Raw genomic sequence first — 16592 nt, forward strand, 5'->3', positions numbered from 1 at the left:
GGGAAATGCTACTCTAGCTAGTCTTTATTAAAACAAAGAAAGTTTTAAATGAAATTCCAACACAAGCGCTCACAGAAACAATAGCACAGAGTAAAGTAAAAAAGAAAAAAGAAGACACACACGAGAACCCCCACCAAGTTCTTAAATCGATCAAGAAAGAAAGAATGTCTTAGACATCGACGCTATGATGAGTCGGCATAAGGGAAAGCACAAGGGAAGCGCGAGAATTTCTTAAACTTATAGTCTGTCTGGAGCAACTAAATTACATTTTAACTCTTTCACATAGAAAATCTTTACTTGTAGGAGAAATAGCAGTCACAGTACAACTATTACTAAAATACGTTTTACGTATTAATGCATTTAATTGTTGCAACACACCAAGAAGTGGGAATACTTTCATCTCATTTTTTAGATGAGCAAACAAAGGCACAGAGAAGTCAAGTGACTTGCCTGAGGCCACGCAGCAGTGACAGAGTGATTCTAGTTATGCCAGTTCAAAGAAGGGAGGGGCCAGGGTGCCAGCCAGTCTGAGGCAGCATCAGGCGGGCGACTCTCAGGGAGTGGGGCTTAGCAAACAGACATGCTCAGAGCGGGCATTTCTAACTTGGGGGCAAGCTTGGCTTTACAGACAGCTGCAGAGAAGAGCTCAGAGTAACAGAAAAAGGAGAAGCTGGGCTGCTGATGCCTTCCTCACGTGACTCAGATTACAGCAGCAGCGAATCGTAGGGTCCTCACTGCGACATTTGATTTTGTGAGTCCCTTACCTTTGCATTAATGGTCAAAGAAATAATATTTAGCGATCAACAGAGGCATTTTCAAGCCATCTCCTCATAATTCGGTATCGATTCTTCGTCTTCAGAGTCTAAGTGGAATTCTGATTTAAGATCCGTGACAGACTCTCCGTGCTGAGGACGGAGAGAACGCTGTCGCCGTGGGTGAAGGAGGAATGGACTGCTGCTGTCGCGGCTCGGAGTGGGGGCCCCACCTCCCAGAAAGCCAGCAGGACAGGAACAAGCACGTTAACTACGAATGTCTTTAAACCTGAACCCAGACTGTGCATTGTCCCCAAGGTTCACAAAGACATGCTGTCTGCAGAACTGCTCTCGCCTCTGTGCAGTCTTCTGAGTTGCTTTAATGAGTGTCTGAAGCTCAGAGGCTGCATTTCACTTTGCTGAATAAACTTTTAGCACAGGGACCCCTGGTTTCCCAGGAAGCATGCCAGCACTCTGGAGGCAGTCAGGGCTGTGTGGCCTTGGGCCGGTTACTTAACCTCCCTGAGCCGGCGTCCTTGCCTGCAAAATTGGGATAACCGCGGCATCTGGCTGCCAGGGTGTCTCGTCAGTGGATGCTTACAGCCTAGCCTCTGGCACGTGGTGGGTATTTAACCGTTACTGACACCTGGGGATGGACCGTGCGCGCCACCCTCACGTCACCACTGCACTTTGACTTCGGTTTGCTTTTCAAGAAAATCCATTTCAGTCCAGCCCAGGGCTCCGCAGGGGAAACCACTTTCGTAATACCACGGAGACCTCTGCCCTTCCCCCCGCCCCCCCTCCCCGGTCCCTTCACGAGTGTGCGGGGGGGGGGGGGGGGGGGTTGCAGCAATCACAAACCGTGCAGCACCAGCGAGCTGCAGGGGAGCGCTGGTGAGCCCAGGCAACTCCCGTCCTGCCAGGGACCAAGGACGTGTGCAAAATGCAGGACGATGCTACTCCTCTCGCACATTTGCTCCATCTGGGCAACAGCATTATTTTTCATTTAAAAATGCTAATTATGCTACCCTAATGGATTTATCATTGTTATTTTTATGTAAGTTAATCTTTTTAAAATTTCTGTTTTAATTTCTACTATGGTAAATAACCGAACACAAAGCTTTTTGCAATCCTTAGTCAATTATTCACAGCGGAAAGGGGCCGAGACCAAAACATCCAACAATCGCTATCTGGAAGCCACATGAAGGCTGGGAGGGATTCCTCTCACAGGAGTATGGGACTAGGGAGGCAGGTCCTTCCAGAGTTTGGAGACTTTGGCCATCCCTCTCCTCTCTCAGCTCCCTGCCTTTCCTGCAGGGAAGGTCGGCTCTGCTGCCTCTGGTCACAGGCCCTATGGGCGGGAGCGGGGGGAGGTCTCAGCTTTAGCCATACCACCACAGGCCCACAGAGAGATCATTCGACAAGGGGATTTGGGGACCTGCGCATGTTTGAGGCACCGAGCTCCGCGGTGTACCTTCGAGGTCACAGGAGCAGGCAAGGAGCTGTGCACAGCTGCACAGGGCATTCACTAACTGCATAAGGGCCACTGAGCAGGCAAGGGGACGAGATCCAGTCTGACTCCCCACAAGAAGCATTTTCACAGAGCACAGATCCCAAGGGTCTTTGACATCCCAGAGGCATCCCAGGCTCCAGGAGAAAAGGCTAGTCCTTGCTGAGCTATGCAGATGCGCGAGCTTCCCTCTGTCTCTCTTTCCCCCTCTTTCCCCTCTTCCCATCCATCACTGGGCACTCCAGCTCTTGGGCCTCAGCCTTCTAATGCCAGTTGGTCTTGCTCTGATGGCCACTGAGTGGGCTCACACCGTCCCGCCACCTGCCCTGCTGGATGAGAGAACATATCCTGGACTAGCTGGCTGGCTGATGGACACAGATCCAAAGACCTGTCCCATGGGAGGGGCAGGAAGAGATCCAAACGACAACAGGGTTTCATGCAGCCAATTTCCTCCGTGGGGCCGTCCTGCTCGGCGCCCAGCATGGCCTGGGGTCATGAAAGGAGTTGGGGTTGGGATGCGGCTGGGTGCTGAGTAGCTGAGGGGTCCTTGCTTCCCCTTCACTGTCCTGGGCAGTAGTCAGGGTCTCCTGAGGCCAGTCCCCCAGCTGGATGGCTCCGCCCTCCCATGTTCATGTGGTTTCAGCTCTGCCTTTCTGTTTGGAAGCACTCGAAGGGGTCTTTGAAAGCAAAGCTTCTGCATTCGGAGTTGAGGGAGCTGGCACTTGTAAAGAGTCTGAATTAGGGACACAATTGTCACATGCTGGGGCAGAAATGAAGTTTGGTTTAGGAGGAACATCGTCATGTTCTCTAGACCTTGAGTGTCCCAAGATCTTTGCTCCTTTTTCAGCTCAGCAGCTTCATTTCTGGTTGCTGGGTAGGTGAGACCCTGTCCTTTGGCCCCCCGGACCAGCCGTGAATGGGCGCCTCCCTGCGGCTGCTGGAAATGGGCGAGTCTTCAAGGACAACATGGCAGTGCTGCTGGAAGCACTTCTGTGAGCTCACTCTATCCTGTAGGGACCTCGAGGGGTGAGGCTTCCTCAGCCCATTTTAGTAACAAAGAAGGTTGAGGTTGGGGACCCCCAACGGCAGTACAGGCTGTGGAGGTGGGAGAGCCTGGACTCCAACTCATGCCGGCTGGGAAACTGAGGTCTGTGGAAATGCCGGAAGGCCATCCAGCTGCAGCGCCATCAACGCCTGTTCGCTGGAGGAGTCCAAGCTGACGGGCGTCTCCCCAGCAGTCGGGACAGGGCGCACTGAGGAGGAAGGCTGGATGCAGCAGGGCGCGGCTTCCCACGGCACAGGAGCTGCGGCGTTCAATGGGAGAGAAGGCAAGGGAGTGTGTGGCCTGACTGTTTCTTCTAAACCGTCTCATTTATAAACTCTTCCCTGTGCAGTCATTGTGAATGCCCCCTTCAGCTGGGCTGTTACTTCCTGAGCTCACAGTTTCCGTCTTTGTTTTAAAGGCCTACAAAGGCAATCAGAGAAATGGGTGCAAACAAGGACCCACGCAGCAATGTTAAATGCAGGTCTGTCTTGCACTTGGCACCCAGCGCTATGCAGATGGTGACAGAGCAGCTGCCGCATGTGGACACGCGGTCAGGCCCTGCAGCAGGTGCAGACGCAAGCTCGGCCCTGCCTCCAATGGCCTCAAGCTCTCAGGGCTGTGTCAGCCTGCTCGGGGCTGCAGCATCCCAGCCCACGGTCTCCCCTGAGCTGCATGCAGACAAGAGGGAGCCGGGCTGGGGGTGCAGAGGGGAGAAGGTGCCCAAGGGAGCCGGCCTCTAAGAGGCTACATCACTTACCCCTCAGTTTTTTGATACTGGCGTCCTGGAGCTGGGGCCCTGGGCTGAGTGCTCAATGGCCACGCCCGCTCCTAGGCTCAGGGTGGGTGCTACGCTGGGCTGGGGGAGCCCAATTGGACCAAAGGGCCTTAGGCCCCACAGAGATCCGAGAAAGGACCCTCGTGCCACAGGCGAGGGCCCCTTTGCACCCACACCATAGTGGCTCCAACCAGGCCACTGTCAGACGCTCTGTCCTTCCTGGAACACTGACCTGGCCAACCCACAGAGTTTCAAGCCAGCCCTCACTTCTCCAAGAACCTCCCACAGCCCATGCTTGTCCCAGCCACGGCCACTCTGATTCTCTGCTCAAATGGCACCGAAGGGAGAATATGATTCAACCAAAGATGGCAGACAACAGGGAACTTCATGGGAACTTTTCAGTTTGATGGTCCCGTGCCAAGAGTCTCGTTTCTGTTATTTAGTGGAGGGCCGAGTTGCTTCCATGGCTTTGGGGCTAAGTGTCAAGTGCATAGGCTTGGAAACCAAAGCGATGGCACTGAGACTATTTCAAAAGTTCCTGTTCTGAGCAGCTGGGGAGCAGGGCAGGAAGGTGTCCTCATGTGCAGGTGGGAGCAGGGACCTGGAGCTCACTGCTGGCCCCCCACAAATGCCACACACATAGCTAAAGAGGAGCCAGTTGTGGGACTTGGGGAACCTGCTTGTTCACATTGCTGCCAAAATGAGAAGTGCCGGGAGCCTGGAAAGGAAGGTTACACAGGGCTCCTTTGTCACGCTTTGGGAAAACACACGTCTTTAGACAGTTTTCTGTAGCAGCAAATCTGAAACTTGATGTTGGCATTATTAACACCAGACCTATTTTCATGTACAAATATCAGGGGAGACAGAGGCAATCATAAAGCTAATAAGAGCATTATTTGCTTTTAGAGTCATCAAATCACACCATACCACAAAGCATCATAGCAAAGTCCGAACTAAACCAGAACTCTGAGGCCATATACCTAAGAGGAGTTAGGTGCTGGCCCCTGCCCTAAGCCAAGTGGCTCAGTGGGGACAAATGGCTGATAGTCAGCCCTACAACTCCACAGCACAGGCGCAGGATGTCACTGAGCTTCCCCTGCAGAGGCCTCTCTGGAGAAGCAGCCCATGATGAGACCTGCAGAACAAGATGAGTGCTGGGGTGGGGCCAGGGCGTGGCAGGGCCCAGGGAAGCCTCGTGGGCATGTCAGGGTTTGAATTTATTACACGCTACTATGTGTGGTCCATTTTCGGTGTCCAGAGCAGGCTGGGATGGGCAAGGGTTATTCACAGAAACCCACCAGGCATCTGCCAAGCTAGCAGGAAGCTGGCAGACAGCTGGGCCAGGTATATGGAAGGAAGGCCAGTAGGACCAGGAGGGCATACGCTCGCTTCTGTTGACTAAAGCCCTCTCCAAATTCATGTATCAATTTGAGGATTTGTACTGGGAGTCTTAGCATGAGATACCTGCGCAACTTTTTACTATTGACTATATTCCTCTTCATGAACTTCCTGCCCAGTCCTAAGACTAGTCTTGATATTTCACCAGGATCAGCTCATGAGGCCCTGACAAGCCCACAGACATAACATCATTACGAGTTTCTGGCCGAGGTCACAGTGGAGCTGGGCAGAACCGACTTGGCCAATCCCAGTCACAGAGCCAGCATTCTCCACGGTCGCCAAGAAACTCCCAAAGTCTAGTGAGCCCCTGCAAATGGAGTTGGGACCTATCCATGGGAAAGGGATGCCAGTGCATGATCCGGCCCTGGAATGCCAGACAGACAGTGAGATGTCTCTTCCTCTCCCGGGCCGCAGATGCCACTTAGCATACTGTTCTTTTAAGGTACTAAACATTAATAAGTGACGTAGGAATTAGGTCGTACTTTCAAATGTTTTCTTCTTCGGACCACATACCAGAGAGAATCTGGCTAATTCAGTGAAGCCGCCACTTCACTACCCTTGGGCACTGAAGCAAGCCCCTGGAGAAAAGCGCAGATCTTAGGCACAGTACGGGCGGACCTTGACAAAGCCGAGCTGTTTTGCTCACCGTGCAGGTGACGATGTCCCTGCAGGGGCTTCGCTCCTCCTCTGAGCACCTCCCCTTGGCGTCCAATTAGGCAGAACCTGAATCTGCCCTTGGCGCTGTTTGTTTGGATTTAATCCACACCAGATAGAGCCTTCCTGCACACCTCACCTGCAGTCCAGTCAGTAGGGGTCAAAACAAGCTGTCCACAGGGGTCAAGACAGGGTCCAGAGAGGAAAGCCCCTGGGAGATTCCAGTCCCCCAAGAGATGACAGGGAGTGGGGCCACCCAACGTGTCAGGTCCAAGGGCTCCCCTGGGCTTACGCTGGCCTGATCCCTCCGTGGGCAGGAAGCTCTAGGCAGCCAAACTGAAGACGAATGGCCTCAGGAGAGAACCCGAGCAGGCTTCCAGGGGCCGGGAGGATGGGAGGGAGAAGAAGGCAGGGAAGAACACTGGCGCCATTCTGTCCGACGGCCACCGACACACGCGAGCCCTTCACAGGTAAACCAACGTCTCATTCCCTCTTCAGAAGCTGCTACGCTCGGGTGGCAGTGAAAACAAATAATATCAGCCCCTGAGCAGTGTATGAGACAGCGGGACAGACACTCTCCCTTTGGTTCTGGGCTGAGCTTCCTGCCGTGCTGGGCCCCCAACAGCATGTCATACCGGCTTCCTGCTGGGTCCCTTGTGGAGTTTAGCCAAAGTCCCTGCACGCTTGGCCCCCCAGAGTTCCACGATTTCATGTTCTGAGGTGCCAGCATCTCTGCTTCCTTTGAAGTAGCAAGTATGGCTTACACTTCTCACATACCTGCTACACGTACACACACTACGTACAAATACCACACGCACCACACACACAGACACACCACACACACAAATATCATGCACGTGCTCCCCTAGGAGCCCGTCGTTATTTGGAAATAGAGGAGATTTTTGTGATAGCTTCTTTTCTTTTCTTACTCATTCTAAAACAACATTTTGTCAACACTAAAAACAATAACGCCAAGGTCAGGGAAATCGATGTAAACAATTTCTATAGATGTCATTTTTTCCTGGCTCAGAGGGGCAGAAGGCACGCTGGGGCAGGTGCTCACGTGTTTTTCCATCCAGATCTGCTCTCAGAAAGCACTGCACACAGAACATACCACACGAGGAAGGACAGAGGTTCCTATCACCAACACCAGCCCCAAGTTCCTTCCAGGAACTTCAGAAGCTCTCCAAAATTTTTCCCTAAATTGTAGGTGTGCACCTCTATTCCCATTAAGTAACAATTATTCTATAAATCTAAAAAACAAACAAGTTGCATTAACCTTCCTCGAAACATTTCCATCAAACGTAAACAATGACACACAGCGCAGAGACGGTCAGGCCGCTGGGGCAAAGCGGATGATGGTGGCCCCTGTGACAGGGTTCCTGCTAGCCAGATGGGTCGCACAGAGCGGAGCAGGGGCACAGGCACTTTGCGGATGCTGCCTCAGAACCCTCGCCTTGCTCATGCACAAACAGGAGACAAAGAGATGCAGCACGTGAGAGAGAGTCAGAGAGAGAGAGAGACAGAGACAGAGAGAGACGGAGATAAAGAGAGAGGGACGCGACAGAGAGAGAGAGAGAGAGAGAGAAGAGGGAGGGAGGAGGTGTGTAATAAAGAGGTTAAGGGGTTAGGGTTTGGGGGTGGCAGGCCATGTACATCTGTCAACCTCATTGATTTCATGAGTGACAAGACAGGAGGCATCTGAGCCTGGAATGAGATCGCGGCTCAAACTTGCCGTCTTACCCAGCTCAGGTTCTCAGTGGCCTCGGACACAGTGAGCAAGCCTGAGGTCTCCCCCACATTACTCTCATCTAATTATTAGTTTACTCTGGGCTCAGCTCCTGACAGGCCAGGTGCCAAGCCTCCCACCTGGCTCCTTCCCCTTCCAGCCTGAACAGAAGTGACTAAAAGAGAGGCACAAGACCTTGTTTGTCAACAGCAGGTGCTAAGGAAAGTCAGGATCCAGTTACACAAACCTCTGAACAGCCCTAGAAAAGTGTCCCACCTCTGGAAGTATTCCACGGTATCAATGAAAGAAAGATTTACTGTCGCAGGCACTGACAACTCCTCATAAATCTAGCAAATGGTTCTTTTTTGGTAGGAAAACAGCAAATCTTTTCTAGAAACTGGGGAGAAAGCCCTCCAATCCCTTAAGTACACCAGACTCCCTCAAGCCATCTATTCGAAACCATGTTTACCTTAAAAAAAAAAAGAGGGTATGTGTTAGAAAAATGCTAAGAATTTTTAAGGGAAAGTTATAAGAATTATAACTAGTATTTAGTTAGAAACACAAATGGACATCTAAAATGGTTACATATGGCCACGCTGAAAAATTTCCCCACAATAAAGTCCATGTGGTCATTGGATGGTAAAAAAAACATCTGGTAGACTTCATAGAAAGTGCTACATGTTTACGAAATTTCTGAAAATCCAAACAATAGCTACGTTCTGAGAAAGCATTCTTTTTAGGGATCCTTCCAGCATTGTCACTGTGATACTGACTTCAGATATGAAATCGATCACTTCTCATTATACGTACAAGTGCTTATGTTCCGGGTGTAACAATGAGTGACTGAGATTTTCAACGCGGCCATCTAAGCAAGCACCCACAATCCTCCAAATCGTATGCGTTGGGGAGATTCATGTGCTCAGCCATTACTCACACACTTAGTCCCTTCATCATAATATCGGAAACTTCAGATGCCATGTGCCACTGATAGCTAAGGTCGAATCAGTTCATTAAAATTTACAAAAATACTTATTTTATGAATTATTCGTCAATCCTTGGCAGAAGTACCCGCTGGAAAACGTAGTGATGACGAATTACTTCCAAACGAGTACTAATCCATCCTTAGAAACGAAACAGGGAACCCCGTGCTGTCCCTCTGCTCAGGCCCAGGACGAGCTCCCTTCTCCAGGGTCTTTGTTCTCGGTCTCCACGGGGCCATGTCAGAAGTGTCTACTATCCAGCAGACATGGGAGCAGGGATGACAAATGAGGATCACACAGAACCACCCCAGGATGGGCCCCTCACTGTCCACAGGCTCAGACGGTCCAGTCCTGAGCTCTGCCACCCAGAGCACCCTTTATTGGTGTGCTCTGTGCACGGGTAGCTGTAGGACCGCACGATCCAGGAGTCACTGCCAGGGACCATCCTCGCACCCACCGGGCTCTGGGGCTCTCTTCCTGCGCACCACAAGCTCGTCTGTGGGAAAGCTGGAACAAAGGAGCCCCACGAGGGTTCATTCCAGCTTCCAGGGTGAGCGTGGCGGTGGTGCACTTTACTCCAAGAGCGGAGACACCCTGAGGCAGGGAAGGAGGCCAGGTGGCCCCAGCCCCAAACCAGCCAGAGACGCCAGACACACCCCCACCCCGAGGAGTGGGACTCCTGCTTCTACCTCCCCAGGCACCACTCCAGCCTGGATCTTTCTTATAAGGCCCGACAGAGCCCAGTTGGTCTCTGCAGCTCACTATGTGGGTGACATGCTCAGCCATCCCCAGAAGGTCCCCTGGCCTCTCTTTCCCTGAGCACCACCAATTCACAGCAGGCACCGTAAGTGCAGGCCAGACGCACCTGTGCTCGTCTTCAGAAGGAGCCACAGCCCGGAGATGTCCTGCGACAGCAAGGAGATGAGGCTTAAGGTCATGCTGTCGCCTGCCAACGCGCCGGCGTCAGGAGGCGGCGACCTGAGCACAAAGGAAAGCTGCAAGGCTCCATCTTTGGGCTGGCCGCCCACAGTGCAGAGGGGGCTCAGCCCCCTGCGGCTCTGCAGGAACGCCTGCCTGGCCCGCTCCCCCAGGGCCTCAGGTTTGTGGTCCCTGAAGCAGGAGCTTTCCGTGACTCGCTTATTCTGCCCGAGGACAGTTAACTGTTGAGACCCCAGCAGCACGGAGGCTCCTGCGGCAGCAGCTCCAGCCCAGCGTCGCCCGTCCAGACCCTCCCTGCAGGAGCCCCGTGCTTAGCCGCTGTCAGTCCACTAAGCCTGCCAGGAACCTAGGGGAGGCTCTGGACCTTCTGGCCCCAAGACACCTCACTGGGGATGGAGTCAGTGCTGTAGAGCAGCGCGCTTAGGTGCCTGTGCGATGCTGCTCTTCCATGTCTGTCTGTGAGCTCCTTTGAAAGCTGTGTGTGTACATGTATATTCATGTGCGCCAGCAGAGCCTCAGCGGCTCTGACCAGAGAGCTCCCCTCCTAGGGGCGGGGGGACTAAGTAAATATGGAAGATGTAATAAGGAAGGATGCTGCCATGGGTGGGGATCCCTGGGGAGCTCATTGAAATGCAGGTTTTAATTTTGTAGGGAGGGGGAGGTGGCACTGAGAGTCTAACAAGCTCCCAGGTGATAGGAGGCTGCTCGTCTGCGGACCAGATTTTGAGCAGGCAGAACCCCAGGGGCTTGAGTCCAGTGCTGGAGAAGACGACTTTCAGGCTGCACGAGGGACAGGTTTTGGCCCATGCATGAGGACCGGGCATTGAGCAGAATGCTCACAGGCATTGCGGGTTCTGTTCCTGCCTCTGCCATCAGCGTGTGATGCTGCAGACACACTTCACCCCCTGCCTGGGCCCTGGGCAAAGAACTCAAGTAGAGGCCATCAAATCATGCATGCTCACACTTCTGAGGGCACTTGTCACTGCAGCAGCAGCTGACTTACACCCAATCCACGTCTTCCCTCTTCATTCTTGTCACATGGCTCTGGTTCTAACCTGGTCTTTGCTGGATAATTCCAATCGTTTTCTTTCCAGGGGCTCCTCCTCAGCTTCCCCCACCAACACTGGCAGACGTATTCTGCAAGCACAACTCTTACAGCGTGACCCCAAGACTGCAACTTTTAAGCAGATCGGGGTGCAAGCTCCTCCAGTGCAGCTTCTCCTGTGGCCAGCCTCCACCTGCATCTCCCCACTGCCAGGGCCCCCAGCTCACAGCACAGGTAGGTCCTGCCATGCTGAGCACAACCATCTCCTGAAACATGCTCAGGGATGGCTGAGACCTGGCCTCCTATGGAGGCCACGCTGGCCCAAGTCTGGCTCTGCCCTCTGGCCCCTGGCAAGCCCTCCGCCCCAACCCTGTGGCACCGGACAGGACTCCAGGTGCCAAGGGCACCTCGGCATCTAGCATGGTGGTGGACGTACTTCGAATGAGTAATAGCTAAAGAAGATGACTGTCCTGAGAAAGATGTTATCAGACCTGAAGCTCTTTCACAAGAAGAGACGTCATTTTTAAACACAAAGATGAGAGGTGCCATGTGGCAGAGGGAGAGGCTACAGTGACACCCACCTAATCACACTTCCAATTTCTCCCCCATGTTCTCCACTCTGTCCCACTGTAGCTTCTCTGTGGGCCGGATCTTGTGTCTCCCGGCACATGGCGGATGCCCACGTCACATCAAGCAGCAGGATGTGTTGTCAGGAAGGCGATGGCAGCCACACTGCTCACTTGCATTTGGACCAGAGGCCACCTGCACCCACGCAGGGGAAGTCAGCTGATCTGGGTGCCACCAGGCCTGCTCCTCTGTGGAGGAAAGCTCACGTGCGCCCTGTGTCTGGGAGGGACCGCCAACGTCCGACGTAGGGCTCTCGGTGAGCTGCTCTGGTGGACAATCCCAGGGGTGCATCAGGGCTATGCCAGAAAGGGAGTCGAACGCCTGAGAAAGCGCAGGCTTGGGGTTCGACCTCGCCAGCTCTAGGTGCCCTTTCTTTCACTCATTCTGAAGGACTCTCTCAAAGCAAACTAAGGTCCAGTCCTCCCAGCAGCTCCTTACTGCTGGTGACCCTTCCCCACACAAGGGCTTCCTTAGCTGGAAAGAAACGATAGACATTATACTTCACTATAAACAGGTCTTGTTTATTTATTTTAGGAAATGCAGCATTGTATAGCACACAGTATAGGCAATAACATACTGTAAGCACGTACAACGCGTAAAGGACTATTACAAGTTGGCCCAGCCCGGAAACCTCCAGCCTGAGGTGTGTGGGCTCCCGCACCCCAACTCCTGATCAGCAGAGCTCAAATATTTATGGGAATATGGCATTTATACTTCCTCATACAGAGATGCAAGAAAAGCTAACCAAAACATCAAACAGTCTCGTGGACAAAAAGGCATCCTCTTGGACCTTAGAAAAATAGCTGTATAACTTTAAAATAGAGCAGAAGAAAAGTGCTCCATGCTCTCCAGTCACCTGCTGTCTGACAAGGTGGGAGGAGCCATCCTGGATTCACAGGGCGTGTCCTTATTTGCTAAGGCTTTTCCTCACCACTTGGCCTTGTTTCATTGTCATGGCAACCAGGTGAGGCAGGTGTCACTGCTCAGCAGTTGTCTCAGCAAAGCCTCCCGCAGCAGGAGAAGCTGGACACTATGGCCACTTAGTTGTCCCCACACCCGTGGGCCCTCCCATGTCCTCCTCCCTTGCCCTCACCGTCTTTCTCCTGCATCCTGCACCCCATCTTCCTCCAGTGCCCTCTTAGCATGTCCTCCTCTCAAGTCCCCAGTCGGAGTCCTCGAGGACCTTCTTTAGCTCCAAAGTCATCACAGCCCTGGTCCTTCCAACCCCCAGCTAGTTCCCCTTCGATCGTGGTGCTCCCTGGGCTTGTCCCAGTTCTCGTGTTCTTCTGGCTTCATGCATGTGGCTCTCCTAAGCCAAATGAATCATCCCTGCCCCCAAGATCAACCCACTATTGCAGGATAAAAAGCAGACTTCTCGGGGTGACACACACGGCCCGCAGGAGCTGACCGACATGGTTGTCCTCCTGCTGGCCTTGACCACCCACACCTCTGTCTCCTCACTTCCGCAACAAGCTCCAGACATGCAGCAGGGCAGTGACCCCTCAGAGAGGAGTGCTGGCACCTCACCATCCTTGGGTCATGTGACACTATGGCATGAGCGACCCAAAGGAAGTAAGGGTAGCCACTACACAGAGGGCTTGGTGGGGCAGTGTGTCCCCCGGCACAAGCTCTCAGCACACACGATCACCTCAGTTCCAAACACCTGATTTAGTGAATCTGCAGACTGAACTGTCCAGTTTAAATTGATCCTCACTGAAGAACAAAGTGACCTAAGAGAAGATAAGATGGACTAAAATAGCAAGCACAAACAAATAAAAGACGACATGCAGCCCAGTCAAATATGGCAAGACAGTGTCTTAAGCAATGAAAACTGTCCAGGCCAGTGTGTTTAATCCTAAGTGAGAGAGTAACCATATTTTCCACTAAGTTGAGAGCATCTTCCCAAATAGATAATTTCAGCTGTGCCATTTATAAAAACTAATGTGCGCAAAAGGTAAGTTGTCAAAAAAATAATCTAATTGAATAGCTACAGTGAGTTTTGAACCCAGTAAACATAAACCCATTCAAACATAAAAATTTAACACCTTCTACTTAGTTTATAAGAGCAACAGAATAGCATTAAGAAAGACATTTCTTTGACTTCGGGAAAAAGAGAAACTTCCCAGCTGAATTTCAGCATCATCTGCGTAATGGCTAAGGAAAACCGAAAACTGTGGGTCAAGAGAGAGAACCCACTGCACACGCTCCCTTAGCCGTGATGGCTAAGAAAACAATTTCATTAAAACTGAAACATGCTGAACACAGAATCTGGCTTGATTCATTATGTCAAATGTGGAAAAACTATGAAGCTTGTTGAATCACGTAACTCTCACTTAAAACATTTTTGTAATGAGAGCAAAAGTGTTTTTTTCATACTACTAAAAAACTAAAAACATCAATAATTTAACCTCTCATCATTTAAGTATCTTGGACCTTTGTGTGTACGGCTGAGCCTTGAACAACATGGGTTTGAACTGTGGAGGTTCCCTTATAAACATATTTTTAAAAATAAATATGCATAGTACTATAAATTTTCTCTTCCTGGTGATTTTCTTAATAACATTCTTTTCTCTAGCTTACTTTCTTGTAAAAATACAGTATCTAATACATACAAGGTACAAAACATACATTCATTGACTATGGTATCGGTAAGGCCTCTGGTCAACAGCAGGCTACTAGCAGCTCAGTTTTTGGGGAGTCAAGAGTTATATTTGAATTTTCAACTGTTGGTGCCCCTTACCCAGCATTGTTCAAGGGGCAACTGTATTTCATAATTAACAGAGTAGTACTTGTTTGTAATTTATATGCCGTTGTACATGGATGGGGTGTACACAGAGAATCATTCCTGACAGAGACACATAGCCTCCAGGTTTAGAGACCACCCACACGTGCTCCTGTGCTCTCACGCCTGGCCTCTGCCTCCCCATACCCTTTGCCTGGTCAGTGAGAGCCCACCATCAGGGCACACAATGGTTCATGACCCTGAGGCTGGGCCTGGACCAACCCACTTCCTAAGAGGATCACCATGTCTTGATTCATTTCCTAGAAGAGGATTTGGGAATGGGAGTCGGGTCAAACCACCACTGGTCTTCGTAGCACTGAGTGTTGTCTCCTCTGCTTTGCACAGACTTGGTCCCTTGTCCCTCAGGGTACTCATCTGCCCCAAGTCCCACCTCCTGGCTCAGGGGTCTGGCCTGAACCTTTGGCTCCTGAAACTCTTTCTTCTGGATTCCTTTACCCGCCTCTGGAGTTCTTCTGTTGGTTTTGTTTTGGTTTGAGGCCTGGACTGCAGTCTCTTGTCAAGGGAGGTGGGGATCTGCCTGCCCTCCTGTGGGCTGCTCACACGCTGTCCTCAGCCCTCATCAATAGGCTCTGGACCCACGGAAGGGCTGTGACACCAAAGGCTAACATGGCTCGTCCTCATCCTCAAACCCAAGACGGCTTACCCCTTCCTGGCCTCGAGATTACAGCCGGCCTGAGAACGTGGGCTTGCGGACCTGAAGCACTCTCTGTCCTCAAAATTCATGGAAGGCCACCATGGGGGCTGTGCCCTGTGTCACACAGACACGCTGCTGCAGTCAGAGCCAGCACTGTCAGCTGCCATCTCCTCTGCCCCTTGTGTGCTCTCTTTCTGCCAGACCTTCCAGACCAAGCATGGCCTCGCTTGCTCTGAGCACACAAGACGTGGAGTCACAGGCTTCCTGAGACATTGGGTCACAGACTGCTGCTCCACTGGACCTTTGCCTGAAGAGTTCAAATGGCCAGAGACGCTGGGGAAGGTCTGAACACTTTTTGTGAGAGTGGCTGGTTTCTGTCCACTATGAGCAGCCCGAAAACAGGAACACCTGAAATCAGGTGTCCCAGCCAAATTATCCACACTCAGCAAAGACACATCCATCCTGGGACTGACTGTGGCAGTGCGGAGAGTCTCGGTGACAGTCCAGGGCCAAGGCAAAGCCCACTCCGGGCCATGACCCCCTCCTGAGGGCTGGCTGATTCTCCGCATTCTCTCAGGACTCCCTTCTATTTATTTTCAAACAGATTCTGGTAGATAAGTCACCAAACGCCCTCCAAGACAGTGCAAACTCAGCCTTCTCATCAGGCCTCCAGACGCCTCATCCCCTAAAGCCCCTGCCCGGCCTTCTCACCCTCGCCCCAGCTCTGAGCTGCCCAGTCCTCTTAACACCACTCAATTTTGTATTTTATGTACTTTTGTGTCATTTCCCAGTTATTTTATGCATTGCGTTTTCCCTTCCCAATCAAGTAATGATGAATGCTTTGGGATTTGCCTAGAGTGGGCTATGGGAACTGTCACACTTATATTTATTTTCTGTTTATTCCTTACTTTTATTTTTGCCTGTGTTTTTTACAGTACACACTAAATATGTATGGAAGTTATATCGGGGGTGCACAGTAATGTTTTACTTGGGGGCCTTAGGAACATGCAGACTGAAAGATGGCCAGGGCACCGCTGTTAGGCCCAGTGGAGGCCAGCGAATACCTGACAGCTTGTTTGGAACTCAACGAGAGGGGCCCAAGACCCCTTCCCACAGGTCCCAGGGCAGAACAATTGCCCGTAGGAGCTGTGAGCAGGGCCCGGGCGGTCCCTTGCCCGGCCTCCATGAGCCGAACAGGAAGACTCTCCACCCGCCTGGAAAAACAGACACAGAAGCTCACGATGCCAGCTCTCAACAATGAGCTTCTCCCTCCTTCCGGGCGGGGCCCGACACCCAAACGTTTATCGGAACTGACCCATCACTCCCCACCTCCCGAGGGTGGCGGGAACAACTGCTCCATTTGTTCCATACAAGCTGTGACCTGGATGGACAGGACCTGGGCAGGGAGCAGCATTCTCCTCCTCATAGATCAACAACTTCATGTCTCAAACCCAACAAAGCCAGGTGGGTGCTGTGGGGTAGATACACACTGCAGAGAGCAAACGCAGCTGGGGCCTTAGAGTAAATAAAATGCCACTGTAGCCGGATTTAGGAGGCTGCAGAGAATAACACGTGCTTTTCTGGGCTGGTCCATGGAGATCTCAGTCTCAGGCCCCACTGAGATTCTCGATGGCGATTCTGGATTCTAAATCGGACCACCGAACTATGTTTGCTTCCTCATACTCCAGGGCTCACAGTTCA

The 16592-nt window shown here is 51.9% G+C and overlaps 1 protein-coding gene across 7 annotated transcripts in view; it reads right to left on the bottom strand.

The window, feature by feature from the left end:
• MCF2L (MCF.2 cell line derived transforming sequence like) overlaps positions 1-16592 on the bottom strand; it is a 155810-nt gene that overhangs the window by 65524 nt on the left and 73694 nt on the right. Inside the window, exon 1 of one of the 7 annotated variants that reach the window (XM_016151916.2) lies at positions 9709-10546. The exons of the other annotated variants lie outside the window; for them this stretch is intronic. Coding sequence (XP_016007402.2) covers positions 9709-9781 — 73 coding nt within the window. The 5' untranslated portion in view covers positions 9782-10546. Of the gene's footprint in view, positions 1-9708; positions 10547-16592 lie in introns of those variants that run through there. 7 annotated transcript variants of the gene reach the window in all.

The sequence above is a fragment of the Rousettus aegyptiacus genome, unplaced genomic scaffold (genome assembly GCF_014176215.1).
Source record: "Rousettus aegyptiacus isolate mRouAeg1 unplaced genomic scaffold, mRouAeg1.p scaffold_m13_p_11, whole genome shotgun sequence".
NCBI classification, from domain to species: domain Eukaryota; kingdom Metazoa; phylum Chordata; class Mammalia; order Chiroptera; family Pteropodidae; genus Rousettus; species Rousettus aegyptiacus.